Source organism: Populus euphratica, unplaced genomic scaffold (genome assembly GCF_000495115.2).
Source record: "Populus euphratica unplaced genomic scaffold, PopEup_1.0 scaffold943.1, whole genome shotgun sequence".
In the NCBI taxonomy this organism is placed as follows: domain Eukaryota; kingdom Viridiplantae; phylum Streptophyta; class Magnoliopsida; order Malpighiales; family Salicaceae; genus Populus; species Populus euphratica.
This window is the reverse complement of record NW_011500403.1, coordinates 134,713-152,480: the sequence shown is the minus strand read 5'-3', so window position 1 is coordinate 152,480 and position 17,768 is coordinate 134,713. Positions and strand designations below refer to the sequence as shown.

At 30.4% G+C, this 17,768-nt stretch overlaps 2 protein-coding genes across 3 annotated transcripts; one reads left to right on the top strand and one right to left on the bottom strand.

Annotated features, from left to right (window-relative positions):
• The first annotated feature begins 322 nt into the window (after positions 1 to 322).
• On the top strand, positions 323 to 5,304 carry GPT1 (glucose 6-phosphate/phosphate translocator 1). 2 transcript variants are annotated; one of them, XM_011011001.1, is made up of 5 exons: positions 332 to 1,350; positions 1,973 to 2,198; positions 2,724 to 2,946; positions 3,668 to 3,881; positions 5,001 to 5,304. In XM_011011001.1, the coding sequence occupies exons 1-5, from the start codon at positions 847 to 849 to the stop codon at positions 5,010 to 5,012; spliced, it is 1,179 nt and encodes a 392-aa protein (XP_011009303.1). In that variant the 5' UTR covers positions 332 to 846; the 3' UTR covers positions 5,013 to 5,304. The 2 variants fall into 2 exon arrangements, with proteins under 2 accessions (XP_011009302.1, XP_011009303.1); XM_011011000.1 differs by lacking the exon at positions 5,001 to 5,304 and having other exon boundaries at positions 323 to 1,350; positions 3,668 to 3,932.
• Positions 5,305 to 6,684: 1,380 nt separating this feature from the next.
• LOC105114453 (tryptophan synthase beta chain 1) lies at positions 6,685 to 9,230 on the bottom strand. Its single transcript, XM_011010999.1, has 4 exons — positions 8,782 to 9,230; positions 7,572 to 8,371; positions 7,384 to 7,478; positions 6,685 to 7,181 (listed from the first exon to the last, which is right to left on the bottom strand). Exons 1-4 carry the CDS (start codon positions 9,148 to 9,150, stop codon positions 7,006 to 7,008), a joined length of 1,440 nt encoding a protein of 479 aa, XP_011009301.1. The 5' UTR covers positions 9,151 to 9,230; the 3' UTR covers positions 6,685 to 7,005.
• Between the last annotated feature and the right edge of the window lie 8,538 nt (positions 9,231 to 17,768).

Genomic DNA, 17,768 nt, shown 5'->3' with positions numbered 1-17,768 from the left:
TGTGTAGAGACTTAGGTCTCTTCTCTCAATCTAGGAAAAAGCAAATTATGTATATCCTTTGAACATCCTGAGAACATGGAACTCTCAAGAGAATCGAAAACCTAGCAGAAGTCATCTCCTCTTTAGCTTTGTCAAAGTCTTTGAGCCCATGTCAAATTCTTCATGTTCATGCTTCACGCAAACACAAAAAGGTCAACACGTGTACATTGCTCGATTGGTTAGAGCCTGAGAACCCATTCTGCCAACAACAAATCTTTGCACACAGTAACATTTGCCGCCCCCATTGACACCAAACTCTTTTCTTTTTTTTTTTCGCTTCCCTTCTACCTTTTCCAAGAGGAAAGTTGTTGAAAAGAAGGAAACTTCATTAAAACGTATAAAATAGATCACATGAATTGATGCCGAACGTCAGTCTTGAATTTCTATTTGGACTGAGACTTCAGAGAAAGTAAAATTAAAAGCCACCTTCTTCTCCTGTCCTCTCTTTGTACCCACCCACCACCAATAAAAAAAGAGACTCTTTTTTTATTTCACACTATTTTAAAAAAATATTTCAGCTACTCCGTAGATTATAAATCAGTGATTTTTTTTATTTTATTCGGAAACAAATATATAACCCTCCAAGATCTTTATGTTTCCCTGCCTTTTACCCTTTGGTCGATATTTTAAGAGAGAGTCTTAGGGTAAAGACATTGGTTTGTTAGAGTTTGTGTTGTTTTTGAAACTTTCTCTTGATCTTTGATCTTCACGGGTTGGTATTTAGATTTTGAGTTCGTTTTTTGAGATTTTGAGATAAACCCATTAGACCCTTTTGGATTTTGAGTCAAACGATCAAATTTTTACATCATGATTTGCAGTGTCAAGCAATCTGTTATAACGCCAACAATCAACGGATCTGACACTATTTTTCGCCGAAAAAACCCGTCGGCTATACAAAGATCTTTGATTTTGCCTTCACTTAATGGCAATAAGAGTTCAAAACCAGTTCTTTCGATGTCCAAGCCTTTGCATGTGTCAAAGGTTGAGTCTTTTGCTTTGTCAAAGCCTCAAAAGAGGAGCTTGATCACATGCAATGCCTATGAGGCTGATCGATCAGAGCCAATTGAGGCACCTGTGGTGAAATCAGAGGCTGCAAAAAAGGTTAAGATTGGGATTTACTTTGCTACCTGGTGGGCTTTGAATGTTGTGTTTAATATTTACAACAAGAAGGTTTTGAATGCTTTTCCATATCCATGGTTGACTTCTACACTCTCCCTCGCTTGTGGATCTCTGATGATGTTGATCTCATGGGCTACCCGGATTGCTGAGACACCAAAGACTGATTTTGAGTTTTGGAAGACTCTATTCCCTGTAAGTTTTTATATCTGGGTTTTGTTTGGTTTGATAGAAAAGTGAGAGAATTGATGGGAAAGTGAAGTTTTTGTTTGGTTTGTCAGGAAAAACAAATGATGGAAAACATGGGAAAGTGATGTTTTATTTCTGGTTTGGTTATTAAGAAAATATCCCTTTTGTATGATTGCTGAGGAAAGCTGAGAGATTAGTGAAGGAAAATTATGATGGCTTGTTATTCGTGCTTTTTATGTTGTTTTGGTTTTTTTTTAATTTATTTATTCTGATAAATGAAATAACCCTTGTTTGATTGCTGATAAAGCTGAGAAAGTAAAGTTTCAAATCGCTTGTTTTAATTTTACTGGTTTCAAATGGATACAAATTAAGAATGCACTTCAGGTCAGGATGATATTTGAATTTGGTTCGGTTTATAGTGGCTTTTGATGCTAGAATTCAAATTAGGGAAATTTCCAAGGTCTGGAATTCTTTTAGCAATTTATACTAGATTTTTGTTATTCCAATTTTCTTGTCTTCAAAATATAATTTGATGTTTGTTGGATTTGTAATCTGGTTATGATATGCTTTCATTTTTTTTTTCTTTTTTGGCAACTCTGTGCTTGCTAATAATTATTTTCTCCTTAAGGTTGCTGTGGCACATACAATTGGGCATGTAGCAGCAACTGTGAGTATGTCGAAGGTTGCAGTTTCCTTTACCCATATCATTAAGAGTGGTGAGCCTGCTTTCAGCGTATTGGTATCTAGATTCCTATTGGGTGAGACTTTCCCTTCATCAGTTTACCTGTCCCTTGTTCCAATCATCGGTGGCTGTGCATTAGCTGCTGTTACTGAGCTCAACTTCAACATGATTGGTAAGAATATTAGCTTTCATTTGTTGAAATTTGATTTGTTTGTCTTAAGATATTCTGTAACTTATTTATAGTTTTGCTAAGAAGATATAGGGAAAAAAAACAAACAGCAGTTTTGATCTCTGAGCTTTCATTACATGGAATTTGAGATGGCAAAAAAGCCAACACTCAAGCTATACTCCATTTAAATAAAAGATTGGACCAAAATTTGTGCTGTCTAAAACCAAATTCAATGCTCTCTTTACTTTTCCTTTCTTTGTTCATGATAATCAAACCAAAATTACGATCTGAGTTCCTATCATTCATATTAATTCTGTTGCATTGTTTCTGACTGTATTGGAGTCAAGCTGTCAGCCTGTTTTTCTTTTTATGGTGATTGGTTTCTAGCAGGTCATGTGACACGGGTTTGGCATTTTCCTTGTATTTCAGTCATTATAGGAAATTATCAGGGCTTAGAACATGATTTCAATAATTTTGCTCTTATGGGTTGTTTTCAGAATTATGAATTTGATTAGCTGCCTGTTTCAGGTTTTATGGGGGCCATGATTTCCAACTTGGCTTTTGTTTTCCGCAACATATTTTCAAAGAAGGGCATGAAGGGGAAGTCTGTTAGTGGGATGAACTACTATGCTTGTCTCTCTATGTTGTCACTCTTGATTCTCACACCTTTTGCTATCGCTGTGGAGGGACCACAGATGTGGGCTGCAGGTTGGCAGACAGCCCTCTCTGAAATCGGACCGAATTTTGTATGGTAATTGCTGACAACTACGAACTCAATTTTCCTTGTATTGGTTGGATTGCTTACTTTTCATCCACTTGGATTTGTTTTTACGTGGTAGAAATTTTTAAAAATCATAATGTAAATTAAATTTGCAAGAATTTGTTTGATTGACCAATAATAAGATCACCTAGTATTCTTATCCCTTGTTGTCAAGAAAGTTGAGGTCTATAGGTATTTTGTTATCTGAAAAACTTAATGGTTTATATTGCAAAACAATTTAGACATCCTGATAAAATTCCATGTGATGGCTCACAATTAGATTTCTATGCAGTGTTGCTTTTAATCAAATAGCTTAATTTTACTTGTGCATGTCATGTCTGATGTACAACATATTGAATTGAGTTGGTACCAGACATCAAGCACAATCTGAAGGCTTTAATCGCTAATTTGGTCCTGTTTGGTTTATGCTTGATGAGTGTGAAATGAATTCTGGTCATTTTGTTCCGATTAATCAGCCATGCGTTTTATTGACAAGAATATATTTTTGAATTGACCACCTTTTTGTGAATATTTCACTGCAATGTACTGCAAGCTTTTTTTAATTTTCTTGTACAATAATCAAAAGCATGTATTTCATCTTCTTTGGAATTTGACATCAGATTTCTGCATTTGTTCATGTGGTGATATTTATACCTTTTCCCGTTGCTTTTCGTTAAACGAATGCTTATGTGACTCTTATTTTGCCTTGTAGGTGGATTGCAGCACAAAGTGTATTCTATCATCTTTACAATCAAGTGTCATACATGTCCCTAGATGAGATCTCTCCCTTGACCTTTAGCATTGGAAATACCATGAAGCGTATATCTGTCATAGTCTCATCCATTATCATTTTCCACACACCCGTCCAGCCTGTCAATGCTCTTGGAGCGGCCATCGCTGTCCTTGGAACCTTCTTGTATTCCCAGGTAATTTTCCCGCGTCTCTGGATGAATATAGTATGACACTTCATAATTCACCTTTTTCACCCCTGAGATCTTCAAAAAGACATGCATGCCCTCGAGACAATTCTGTATGCTACGTACTGAAATTTTATCTGTATACATTTTCCCCTGTCAATTGTCTGAATGTTAAAGATGCCAAATGAAAAGCTGAAAATGCTTGCGGTGGGAATAAGATGTATCGGCTATCAGGGGCTCATGAGAGAGTTTTCATGTTGCATCCTAAGCATAAAAGGCTGCCTCTATAAGTTTCAGAAATATCACTCACCTGCTTAAGAAATATACAATACACATACAATATAGCCGGACCACACTACCGAATTCATCTCAACTTCCTCTTTGGCAGTTAATGCTTTTGAATACAAAAGAAAGTTGAATATCAGATGCAAGGGTAGTTGAACTCCTGATCCAAGATTTAGGTTTAGGGAACTATGCCATGTGCTTCTCCTCTGATAAAAACAGATATGGGAGATCGATCTTTTACCTACATCACGTGCACAATGTGATGATTAGCTTCAGTTCCAAGGGAAATTTTACAACTTCAGTAACCGTGCTATAGTGACTCTGAGAGTTATGTAAAATTGGCAATAAATGGATCGAGATTTTACGGGATTGTGTTTGACTGTTAGATGCGGTAGAAAATGTAATTACTGCACTTTTCTTTTCATCGTCTAATCTTGCAGCATGGAGTCACTGACAGTAGAGACGTCAGCTGACTGCAGCAAGCAAGCACTCGAACAAGTTAATGATGGGGTTAGGTGTTAACTACCCATTTTGAAAGCTGATCGCCTAGGTGACGTAATATTTTTGGAGTTAGTTGACTTAAACATTCTCTGTTAGGTTGGGCCATACAGGATGCCTACCTAACATTAATAATGTTGTAAGGTAGGTACATATTATTTATTTCTCTTTGTGAAGACAACGGTTTCAATCTGTTCAGAGGTACACCTACTGTTTATGTCTCGGAACATTCTTGGTTTCTTCCTTAAGAGGAAGAGATCTATGCTTAAGATTCTAAATCTTGTTAACCCTCTGGTAAACATGATTTATCTATGTAATTTAATCATTTGTTTTGGTTTTTTGCAGGCTAAGCAGTGATTGCACCAGACTCGGCAATTTTAGTACTCATGTAATTATGATGAGAGAACAAGCATGCCGACAGCCGGAGACCTTCAGATTAGGGTAGTGGTGTGTCAATAACTATCCGCGGGTTGATAATAAAAAACAAATGATGGAAGTCATTATATATGTAGTAGTTTTAGTTCTGTGTATTTTTCAAGAATAATTGGCAGTACATGGAAATTGAAATGAGAGAAGAATTTTGTTGATGAAATCTCAATCATCATTGTTTAATTCAAGGATACAGCCCTTAATGCCCTAGCTGATGCAAGGTTCTTGGTGACATATCCTTTGGTTTTCACTGTTGCAGAAGTCTAGGAGCAACTATCTTGAACAAAACTTAGAGTAAGGCTAGATATAATAATCGATCTTGTAACTTATTAGTACTCTGGATCAAAATATTATCTATGGATTTGGCAATCAACTGTGCTAAGTGGTGTAAAACGATCATATCCAAATAAAAGCTGAACAACAAAACTAAAGTTGTTGAACAGCCTCTAGATTTCATCACTAATGAGGCTCATGTGAACATTTCTTCGTGCGCAAAAACGTGGCAATGCTACATGTCGTCAACATTGAGATATGGAGAGTTTATACCTGCCATCTGACTGTCCATGAGTCCATGTGCCCGAGTATAATATGATACTGCTCATGTCTCAAAGCTCGCGTCTCTTTCGAAGGGCATGAGGTCATATTGTCGGCTAAGATTTATTAACATATCTTACTCAGGGATTGATTGAGGAGTGGGTGGCTGTGGTGGCTCCTTCACCCATTAAGGTGCAAATAGACTCTACTGGCAACTGGAGGCACCGTCTCTCCATGGCACTGAAAGGTCGACGTATTTCTCAGCATTTCCATTGTCAATCTACACGATAATATATACTCTCAAAGTGTTGTCTCATATGGGTTAAGATTATTTTTTTTTGTGAATATTCTACTTCACGTATAAATCTTTGGGAAAATCATAATATTTTATATGTAAATAGCAGGATTAAATTGTCTGGATCAAGTTACCTCTCACAACTTTTCGCCTGGAAAAGAAGTATAGTTTCTGAATTGCTCACAGATACTCATCAACTTTTCCTATCAAGTACCGCAAAAATGATTCATGTTGTTGCTCTTGATGTCTTCATGGTTTTTTTTTTTTTTTGCAGAGCTGATTCACAAAAAGAAAATGAAATATAAATTGGTTGATTGGTTTTACATGAGCTGAATTGCAAATTATGCTTGGTCTAAAACCTATGAGCTGGAGACCCCCAGCACAGTAAAGAGAAAAAAAATAATACAATGGGCCATCATTTAAGCAAGACTAGGCCATGGACTGTTGAGGATTTTGTGACCTTGATGGAAGAGCCTCCCTGCTCTGTGGGCTCTCCTCAAATATGAAAATCAGTTACATCACAAAGATGGGGTTTTGGGTATTGTTTATGTGTTTTCAAGAACAATCTTTCTCTGTCTAAATCTAAATCACATCTTTATTTTATACGAATGTTAAAAATAATTTCAAATGAATAATAATTTAAAAAACAATTATTATCGTAACCCTAAACAATATCACAGTTATCACAGTTCTAAACAATAGCTACATCTGCAAGTTTGCTTTCACTTTCGTTTTCAAAACAAAATAGCATCGAAATATTGTTATATCCTGCAGAATAACATCACCTCAATTATTTTGCAATATCAAATATGCATGCTTTACTCCAATTTCTGGATTGATACATATTCTAGCACATCCCGCATACATTAGATGCACCAACTTTGCTGATACATATATGGAGTGCGTGCATGTCTGTATTTCAAGTAAATGAACAAAAATTCACAATTTGATTTGACGAAAAATGGAGTTCTGCCAACACATTTGACAGCATCGAAGCTTTTCATATAGAAAAAAGCTGCAAGACTTTCATGACCAAGATAGCATTTGCCTATTATTCCTCTATCAAGTAAACAAACAGCATCACAAACACCATTAAACCTGCAAATACTTTATGGCAGTTTGAACATCTTTGTCCCCTCTGCCACTGCAGTTAACAACCAACTTTGTTCCATCAGGGAGAGTGGGGCAGAGATGCTCCAAATACGCCAGTGCATGTGATGTCTCCAAGGCAGGGATTATGCCCTCTAATCGTGATAATCTCTTGAATGCTGCACGTGAAGATTAAAAAACTAGTTAACAAGAGAGAAAGGACATGTCATAATTTTGTTGCATCACATGACAAGAAACCCAGTAATACTGAGAAGGTATGGTTTACATAGAGAATCAGAAAGCACTAATGAAAATCAGTGATGTGAAATCTTTAAAGCCTGAAAATGGAGCAAACAATAAATCTTAATAGGATTTCCATACCATCCAAGGCTTCTTCATCTGTGACGCTATAGTATTCAGCACGTCCTTTATCTTTCAAGAAGCTGTGCTCGGGTCCTACTCCAGGGTAGTCCAACCTACGCAAAACAATGATATTGTATAAGCACAGGGAAGAATGTGATAGTACGAAACAAATAAAAGCAATCAAAAAAGTCGACTACAAGTCTTACCCTGCACTAATAGAATGAGGCTCAATTATTTGTCCATCTTCATCTTGTAACAAATAGCTCATAGCTCCATGCAACACCCCCACTTCTCCTTTGGTCAGAGTGGCAGCATGCTTGCCGCTATCTACACCTAAACCCGCAGCCTCCACACCAATCAACCTAACATCCTTGTCCTTAATGAAATCATCAAAGAGTCCCATTGCGTTTGAACCACCACCAACACATGCAACCAGCACATCTGGCTTCCCACCCCATTTTTCCAGCGCCTGTTTTCTTGTTTCTATACCAATAACCCTATGGAACTCTCGCACCATCATGGGAAAAGGATGTGGCCCTGCAACAGATCCCAGAATATAATGGGTTGTCTCCACGTTAGTTACCCAATCTCGTATAGCTTCTGACGTAGCATCTTTCAAGGTTGCAGTGCCAGAATGAACTCCTCTCACTTCAGCCCCAAGAAGACGCATCCTGAAAACATTAAGCGATTGTCTTTCCATATCTTGTGCGCCCATATAAACAACACATGGAAAACCGAACCGTGCACAAACGGTAGCAGTTGCAACTCCATGCTGACCAGCTCCAGTTTCAGCAATTATCCGCTGTTTTCCCAAACGCTTTGCTAGCAAGACTTGGCCAATCGCATTATTAATCTTATGAGCACCTGTGTGGTTTAAATCTTCCCTCTTGAGATAAATATGAGGCCCTTCACCATTAGGACGCTTATAATGCTCCGTAAGCCGCTCAGCAAAATAAAGAGGGTTTTCCCTTCCAACATAATCTTTCAATATCCCGTCTAGTTCTTTCTGCAATATACAAATATTCATTCCATAAATTTTATTCAATTAATAGAAATATTCTGGCATCATTGCATTACATCCTTAGTCCTCACTCAACCAAAATCTGTCAAAACATGTTCCATCCAAATTCAGTATTTTGAAAACCCACATTCATATTTTAAGTTCATGAATCCCACAAATACTTAAATTCTTTACAGGCAATGTGCTGTATAAAAAAACAGAAAAACACTTCAAGATTCCGAATTTTTATATACCAGAAACGCTAAATAATTGCTTCAAATGTGTAATTCTTTACTTTATTATATACATAATAGGCACCGAAAATGAAAGAAACATTCTTTTACAGAGAAATTAAGTAAGCCCACAAATGCAATATATAGAGAAAGGCCAATGTATGTGCAGATAGGCAGAGATACCTTAAATTCAGGGTCATCTTTTAAGGAATGGAAAGCAGATTCAAGCTCAGTGAGTGCATGCATAAGGGTTTCAGGTACATATTTCCCGCCAAATTTACCAAACCGACCAAAAGAATCAGGTCGTTGCCATTGGACCGGGTCAGAATCCACCACGTCCTCCATTTTAACCACAGCCTCTCGGGCCAAAGTGCAAGAAATTGCCAGCCTTGAAGGTGCGCGAGATGCTGTGAATTTGGAAAATTTGAGGGGTAACTGCGAACAAGAGTTGGGTTTGAGGAGAGAGGAAGATTGAGATTTGGTGATGGTTGCAGCGGTGGTCGCTGCTGCTGCTGCGGTCATGGATGCGGCGGTGGTGGTGGTAGCAGCCATTAGGATTTGATTGATTTTTTTTATGGATTTATGTCACTTTGAAGTTTGATTTGAAGGATTGTTTTGTAGTTTGAACATGAGTAAGTACACGTGGGATTTGTTTGGTTAGTGGACAAGACAGATTGCAGGATGTCGGCTGGTGATGTGGAAGATTGTGGACGATGAGTTTTTTCTCTCGCTCTTTAAAATACTGCCTCAGAAAAATGTGAGGAGTGCTAGACAGATTTGATTCCTTGATATTAAAAATAAAAATAATTATTTTAATATATTTTTAAATAAAAATTATATATATATATATATATGAATATATCACAATACGAAATATATATTAAGTATTTGTTAGTTATCACAATAAAAAATTACTAAAAAACTATTAATTTAATATTTTTTTCAAATTAAAACACAATTAAATATAATTTCAAATATAAAAACAAATTTTTTTTATCAGATTTCATATAATTATATTAGTTGATACTTGATTCAAAAATAACCAATTCCATAATTTTTTTCATTAATATTCAATACTTAATAAAGTGATGGATCTAATTAGTAATTTTTATAGTTGATGATGTTAGGTAAGAGGCTTGTTTGTTTGAATTCAATATTTTATAATCACTAAGTTATTTATTAAAATATTTAGAAGTGAAGGTCTTAAAATGTTTAATAAATATTTAAGGTTAATAAGGATTATTTTTGTTACCAGCTTACGTAAAATTGATATAATAAAAAGAAGTTATTATATGTTGGATAATAATATAAGAAGTATTGTAATTATCAATCAAATTAGGTTTTAAAAATATTAAAATAATTAAAACTAAATATAAAAAAAATGCTAGAATTCTAGATGTTCTGTATATAACAAGTATATAATAAGTGCCTAATTTTAATTTAAATATAAATAAAAATATATATAGATTAAACTGAAAGTATTATTTTATTTTTAATAAATAAAATTATATAAATATTATTTAATAAAATAATAATAATAATAATTAAAAGGATAGTGAATTATTTTGCTCCTTGACCAACCTTTCCTTGTGAATTTATATTAATCTTCTTCCATTGAACAAAAACATCATTTTTATCCAAATATTTAGTAAAAGATGGGATAAATCTTATACAAGGAAATTGGAAGATAAAGAAAGATTTGTATTCTGATTAAAGTGATATGCAATTCAATGTATCTTCCTTTATTTTGTATGCTCTATATCATGAATAATTGAATTTTTTTTAAGATTAATATAAATATTCTGGCCAGTTTATATCATAACTAATTTTATAGGTCTCGAAGTTAACGACCATGTAAGTTTTCAATAACCATTATATAAGCAACTAATGACTCGAACAATTGAAATTTGTTTTCAATAACCATTATATAAGCAACTAAGGACTCGAAAAGTTAAAAAAATTTAATTTTATAAAACAAGGATTTTAATGTGTTATAGGCAGAAGTTAATGTGGTTTGTCAAATTTGATAATTTGTTATAAAATGTTTTTTAAATATAATTTTTAATTATATATATATATATATATATGTATGTATATGTATTACATTTTACTCTTTGATTATATATACATATATATCTTCTTGCATTGTAAAAGAAATCATGTTTATCCAAAAACAATGTAGTAATAGATTGTAAGCAAAAGGATTAACAAAAGCTACCTGGGAATGCACTTTTTATGCAAGGAAATTTAGTGATAATGATTTCATGGTTCCACTTAAAAAAACTTAACATTAGTAATTGGAATTATTTTTATCATTTGACAAGGTCCATTGAACCATAACAAGTTGATTTTAGGTAAATAAATCTCTTTTTTTTTTCCTTTTAGATTGTACAATGAAATAACTAAAACATCCTTAAAATAAAAATATATAAAATTAGAGTCAAATGATAATTTTTTTATTTTTACAATAGTTTTTACACAATTATCATGTTAAATGAGGGGTCCTTTGCTCTTTCACTAAGCATTGAAAATAATAATTAAAAAAAAAAAGCATGGTGAAACAACTATACAACTTTTGAAAGCTAAAAAAAAAAAAAGATTTCAACGGGCTTTTCCATCTATTTCCAAAAAAATTTTAAATTGATATGTGATAAACGTAAAGGCTTAATGCATACATATCACTTTAAAAATATCATACCATTAATAATAATTAAAAAAAAAAGCATGGTGAAACAACTATACAACTCTTGAAAGCTAAAAAAAAAAAAAAAAGATTTCAACGAGCTTTTCCATCTATTTCCAAAAAACTTTTAAGTTAATATGTGATAAGCGTAAAGGCTTAATGCATACATAGCATTTTAAAAATATCATACCATCATAGTTACCACCATGGTTATAAAAGTGCCTCTATGTTTTTGTTTTTTCAAGTAATATGTGTTTTTATTGGATGGTTGGTTTGTGAAGCTTTCTTTTTATTTTATTATTTTGAAATGACACACTAATCTTCTTTATTATTTATATTTCAAATTTATTTATTTTTTTTTTTATCTTTTTATAAAAAAATATTTGTTTCCAAATTCATCCATCAATTCCAATTATATATATATAAATATTTGATTCTTATTCTTTTGATTTATAATTTTTTTCCCTTGTTATTTTCTAAAGATTTTATTATTATTTTTATTATATCCTTCAATGCAAATTTATGGTATTATGTTTTTTGATTTGATTCTTATTTTTTTTTTTTAACTTTTTTCTTAGTTTTTTTGTAAAACATTAATTTATTTTTAATTTTATCCTTCAATTCAAAATTATAATATATTATTTTTATCAATTTTCCCTTCTATTAAAGTAATTTTTCTTCTCAATTTCATCCTTCAATAAAAAAATTAAATTATTTTTTATGTCAATTTTACATTTCAATTTCACATTTCAATCCAATATAAAATTAATTTTATATTTCAATTTTTATCATCATTCTTTTAATTATTGTTTTGTTAATCCTTTTGTAAAATTCAAAATAGTTTTTTAAAAATTGGACTTCATAGTTTTTCTAGATAATGTATTTTGGTTTAATGATCTAATTTATGGGTTTGAAAAATTAACAAGGCTTGATGTTTTTCTTTTAAAAAATATGCTTTACAATTTTTTTTATTTTTTTATTAGGTTATTCTAACATCATGATTCAAGTAATGATTTTAGCAAAATATCTTGAATTGGCATGATCTTAATTATTGAAATTATAAATTTATCATACTAACTTAAATTAACCAAAACCTTTTTATTTTTTTATCTCATTTTGTTTTTTTCATTTTTAATGGGTTATTAATTGAGATGCATCAATTATCTCTTTTTGAAACAATATTTATTTTTAAATTATTTTAATCATTTATTTTATTAAATTTAATCTATTTATTATAATTTTCTATTTTTTCCCTCTAATTAAAAAAAAATCAAACTTATCTTATCTAACCCAATCAAATCTACAAGTAAAACCACAAAATTTTATCTTTTAAATTAAGAAAAAACATAGTATGGCTCCACGATGAAACGCGGGCAGAAAGCCTAGTTGACTTCTAACATGCAATTCAATGCATCTTTCCCCGGTGCAGATGCTGTGTTGGATGAGCAATTGAAATTTCTGAATTTGACTAGACAAGGAGTTCGGCTAGAAAAATAGTAAACTTGGCTCGCCGTTGCCCATTTCAAGGCCAAGTGGCTAGGTATTTAAGGCTAAACGTGGTTCGATCTTTTTCACTAGTGCATTTGCTCATTGGGATGAGCAATTGAAAATTTCCATTTTCGCAAGACAAGGAGCTTGGGAAGTGTGGTTGGAAGAAGTTAACATGGCTTGTCGTCCCCATTTCAAGGCTTTAGGGTTTATACAGTCTAGACCCTTTTTTTTTAATCATATTTTGTGTAATATTTAACATTATTTTTAATGAAAATTCCATTGTTTTATAAAAAAAATTATATATAAGTCAGCCAATAAAACAAGAAAACAACATCTAATGGCACCATCCAACTTGGAGATGAGCTCCACTTTTCCTTCCTTTTCTTTTGTTGCAAATTACATTTGGAATATCATGTGCCGTCCTTTTATACAATTACATCCCATTTAGTCCCAAACCTACATACTAATTCTTAATTGAATCCCTAACTTATAAATTCTATCAATTAGGCCGCGAATGTATCACAAAATTCTCAATCAAGTCTTTTTTATTTTGAATCTCATGATATACCTATCAATTAGACTGCGAACATTGATATTCATTAATATTTTTATGAATTGTTTTTAGAGTAAAAAACACTCTAGTGCATAAATTTTTCCTTCCTTTTCTTTTGTTGCAAATTACATTTGGAATATCATGTGCCGTCCTTTTATACAATTACATCCCATTTAGTCCCAAACCTACATACTAATTCTTAATTGAATCCCTAACTTATAAATTCTATCAATTAGGCCATCCTTTTATCCTTTTATATAAATTCTATCACGAAATTCTCAATCAAGTATTTTTTATTTTGAATCTCATGATATACCTATAAATTAGACCGCGAAAGTTGATATTTATTAATATTTTTGTGAATTGTTTTTAGGGTTAAAAACACTTTAGTGTATAAATATATATGCATTAGACATAAACTATTAAAATAACACGATTTAGAAATAGAGAAAACATTTGAGACCTAATTGATTAAATTTATAGATTTGGCATGCAATTGAGATTGAATAAATAGTTTTGGTACTAAATTTAGGTCTTCCTTATTTCTTTGTAGGAGTGATGGCCTGGGATTAACGATGAAAGCCCATTGAAGCAGATGAGTCGACAATGAAAAAGGCAGGCCTAGCTTAAGCAGAATCCATGAAATAAAGAAAACATTTGAGACCTAATTGATTAAATTTATGGATTTGGCATGCAATTGAGATTGAATAAATTGGTTTGTTGCTAAATTTAAGTCTTCCTTATTTCTTTGTAGGAGTGATAGCTTGGGATTAACTATGAAAGCCCATTGAAGCAGATAAATCAGCAATGAAAAGGGTAGGCCTAGCTTAAGCAGAATCCATGAAACCCAGGTCCAAAGCCCAGGATTATGGCCCATGTAAAATAAACAAACACTTCAGCGTTCGTTATCAATAGCCATTTTCTGCTCACAGATTGGATTCCCATTGAAAACCCGTTTTGGGCTTCTAGCCCATTAATGTAATTCAATCCTTCTTCTTTTCATCAAGATGCAATTAAGTCCTTGAAACATCACTAAGCCATTTTGTATTGTTTCTTTTCCATTTTATTTCAAGAAATCGAAAAGGTAAAATTAAAATTATTGATGAAAAGGGAATAAATGTTTTGAAATAAATAATATTAAATTATGCATGATGGTTTTTGAAACTAAAAAGACTATTTAATTCATTTTGTAAAACTAGAGGGACTACTTTATAATTTACATAGAAAATATGTGACCTTTAGTCTTAATATTACCGTAAAACCATGCTCTATATTATTCTCAAATATTTGTTTAATATCCATGGAAAGTGTTAAGGGATTAATATTTATGTTTTTCTTCAATTTAAAATCCAAACTTTTCTTTTCTTTTCTTTTCTTTTTTATCAAACATTAGATTTATTTACCGTGAATATGTTGTTATTCTCACCATAATAATTGCAAGTTTTTCTTTATAACATTTTTTATTAACCAAAATAATCTATCTTTATATTTCTATTTAGTGTTATAATTGAAGTTTAGAATATAAAAATCACAAAAATAAAAAAAATGCATTTACAGGTGATTTTATTATGTTTTTTTAATGGAAAATAGCTTTTTCCCCTCAGTAACTATTCAGTTAAGAAAATATTTTATGATTATTAAGTATGTTGAAAAAAATATATTATGTCCATATATGTGATTGGAAGCTAAAACGATGATAAATATATTAAAATCATATAAAAAATCAAGTTAAAAATTTAAAAAAAAAAAATTCACAAGCAAATTATTAGTATTATTATTTTCATATTAGATATATAATAATTAAGAAAATAATAAAAACTTAAATATAATTTATAATATTATTTAAAAACCATATTAAAATTAAAAAATAAATAAATCAACATAATTTCTTTTTAGTATATATAAACAAAAAAACAACTTAAAAGGGTTAGGCTGAACATTTAGCCCCATAGTAGCAATTGCGCAAGGGCTTGGAGGCCAAGGGTGCACACCTAAGCTACTTTTTTTTTTTATTATTATTATTAACATGTCATTTATCTCATATTCTTGTGATTGAAAAAACATAAATTGGACAATGTGTCATTTATTAAGGGAGATAATATGTTATCTGTTTTTCTAGATTCCAATAGTCTAAGTAGCCCAAAACTCGCATTTTATTTTTTTGAACCAAATAACATGCTTTACTTGCAAACATATAAAAACGTAAAATATATAACTCAACAAATCTAGATATGTTCTTGAAATTACCAAAATCAGTCAAAAAAATATAAAATCAATTCGAGAGCACAAATATTTCCAAGTCTCAATTTATTTTTTTGAATAATTTTAATATTAATAATAAATAATAGTTTAAATTATTAGATAAGATCTCGTGATATAATTTATATTATTTTTTAATACAATCTCTTAATTGAAAGCTCTTTTCAGGTTTTAAAATTTATACAGATATATATTACTTTGTATTTAAATTTTATCAAATAAATAAAAATAATGAGATTCAAATTCATAATCATTTAGTTATGAAAGTTTTGATACCATATCAAAGAATTATCTCAACCCAATAACTTAAACTATTAGATAAGATTTTAAAATATAATTTATATTATTCTTTAACATATCAAATTTTAAAATATTTAGACACCAAATTTAATTGTTTTTCAGCTAAAATCACAAGAATTAATTATTTTCTCCCTCCACTAATTTTTTTGCGAGTTTATCTCTTATTTAGAGGCTAAAAAACAAATAAAATAAATATGATAAAATAAATTTATTATTTTCCATATTTTACATTTTAGTATTTTTTGTATTTAGTTATTATACCATAATGACAATACGAATTCCATCTAATTATGCCATTGAAGAATGTAAACGAATGAAACAATAAATTGAAAATGAAAGCAAAAAGAAACAACTGCTTTATTGCTTGACAGTGGAGTGCCTTCAAATAGTCCAATTCTTTTAAATGTTTTAAATAATTAAATAGTTTAGTTTCTCCTTTGCCACCAAACATTATTTAGTATTAATTTATTCTTAATTTTTTATAAATTTTCAATTAAAAGCTTCAAGCCTTTCATTTGTATTTTAATTTCAAATTGTACGTTTATCAACAAGAACTAATTAAAGGAGGGAAACCTTTACATATTATTTTTTTTATTCATTTTATTATTTAACAATTAAATTTCATTATTTAACAATTCTTATTGAAAATTAAAATTTATAATTTATTTTAATTTTTTATAAGATTATTTTATTATTATGACCCGAGTCTTGAGTTTGATGGATTAAACCAACTAGATTGGTTTTGTTGTTCTTTTTTTATTCAATTTTATTTATCAACAATTGATTGAGAATTATGATTTATTATTTATTTTAATTTTTTTATATAAGGTTATTTAATTTTATAATGCAGGTCGCAAATTTGGTGAGTTAACCTGATTGATCTAGATTATTTTTGAAAAAACTTTAATTAGTTTTTTTATTTTTTAATTTCATCCATCAACCTTGAGTTGATTAAAAATTAAACTTTATAATTTATTTTAATTTATTATCTATGATGTTATTTCAGTTTAATTACTTATATTATAGGTTTGGCTGGTTAACTTAAGTTGACTTAGGTCTTTTATTTTGCTTTTGATTAAATTTTTTAAAATTTTATCATTTAATATTGGGTTAATAAATAATTATAGTTTATAATTTAATTTAATTTATTTTTTATACGAATATCTTGATTTTATAATTCAAGTTGCATATTTAAATATATATTACAGTCTGATTAAAGTCAATTTAGTATATTATTATTTTAATATGTTATTAAAATATTATTTTTTAATTTTTTTAAAATTAAATTATAATTTTATTAATTATTCATGTTATTTTTGAATTTATAAAAAAATCAATATATTAATTCTACACAACTTATTTTTTTATTAGAAAATATATTAATAATATTTATATTTTTTTTATACGTTGAAATAAAATTTAACCTAATTCCCAAAATAACATGAGTAAATAATTAAAAGAAAGTAGCTCATTTTATGAAAAGCTTAACCTTTTTTTTTATTAAGTGATTTTAACGAGAATTCTAATTAAAAATCAAAACAATTTACAGGTATAATTAAAATAAAAATAGTTTGAATGTAAAAATTTTACCCATTAGTCAGAGAATATATTTTAAGCTTTCCTTTTCTTAAGACCACACCCATGGTTACAAGACGGTTCTCACGGTTTGGGCCAACTCAAAGCAAATCATGGATTAATTTATGGATTAGTTGATTAATTCAAATTTTTTATTAAAATAATATTGTTTTATTTTTTTAAAATAAAATAATGCAGTTTTTATATAAAATCTGGTTTAAAATGAAACCCAACTGATTACTGGGTTAACTGATCAGACCGGTCCGGATTTTATAACATTGACCGAACCGGGCATGTGGGGAAAGAAAT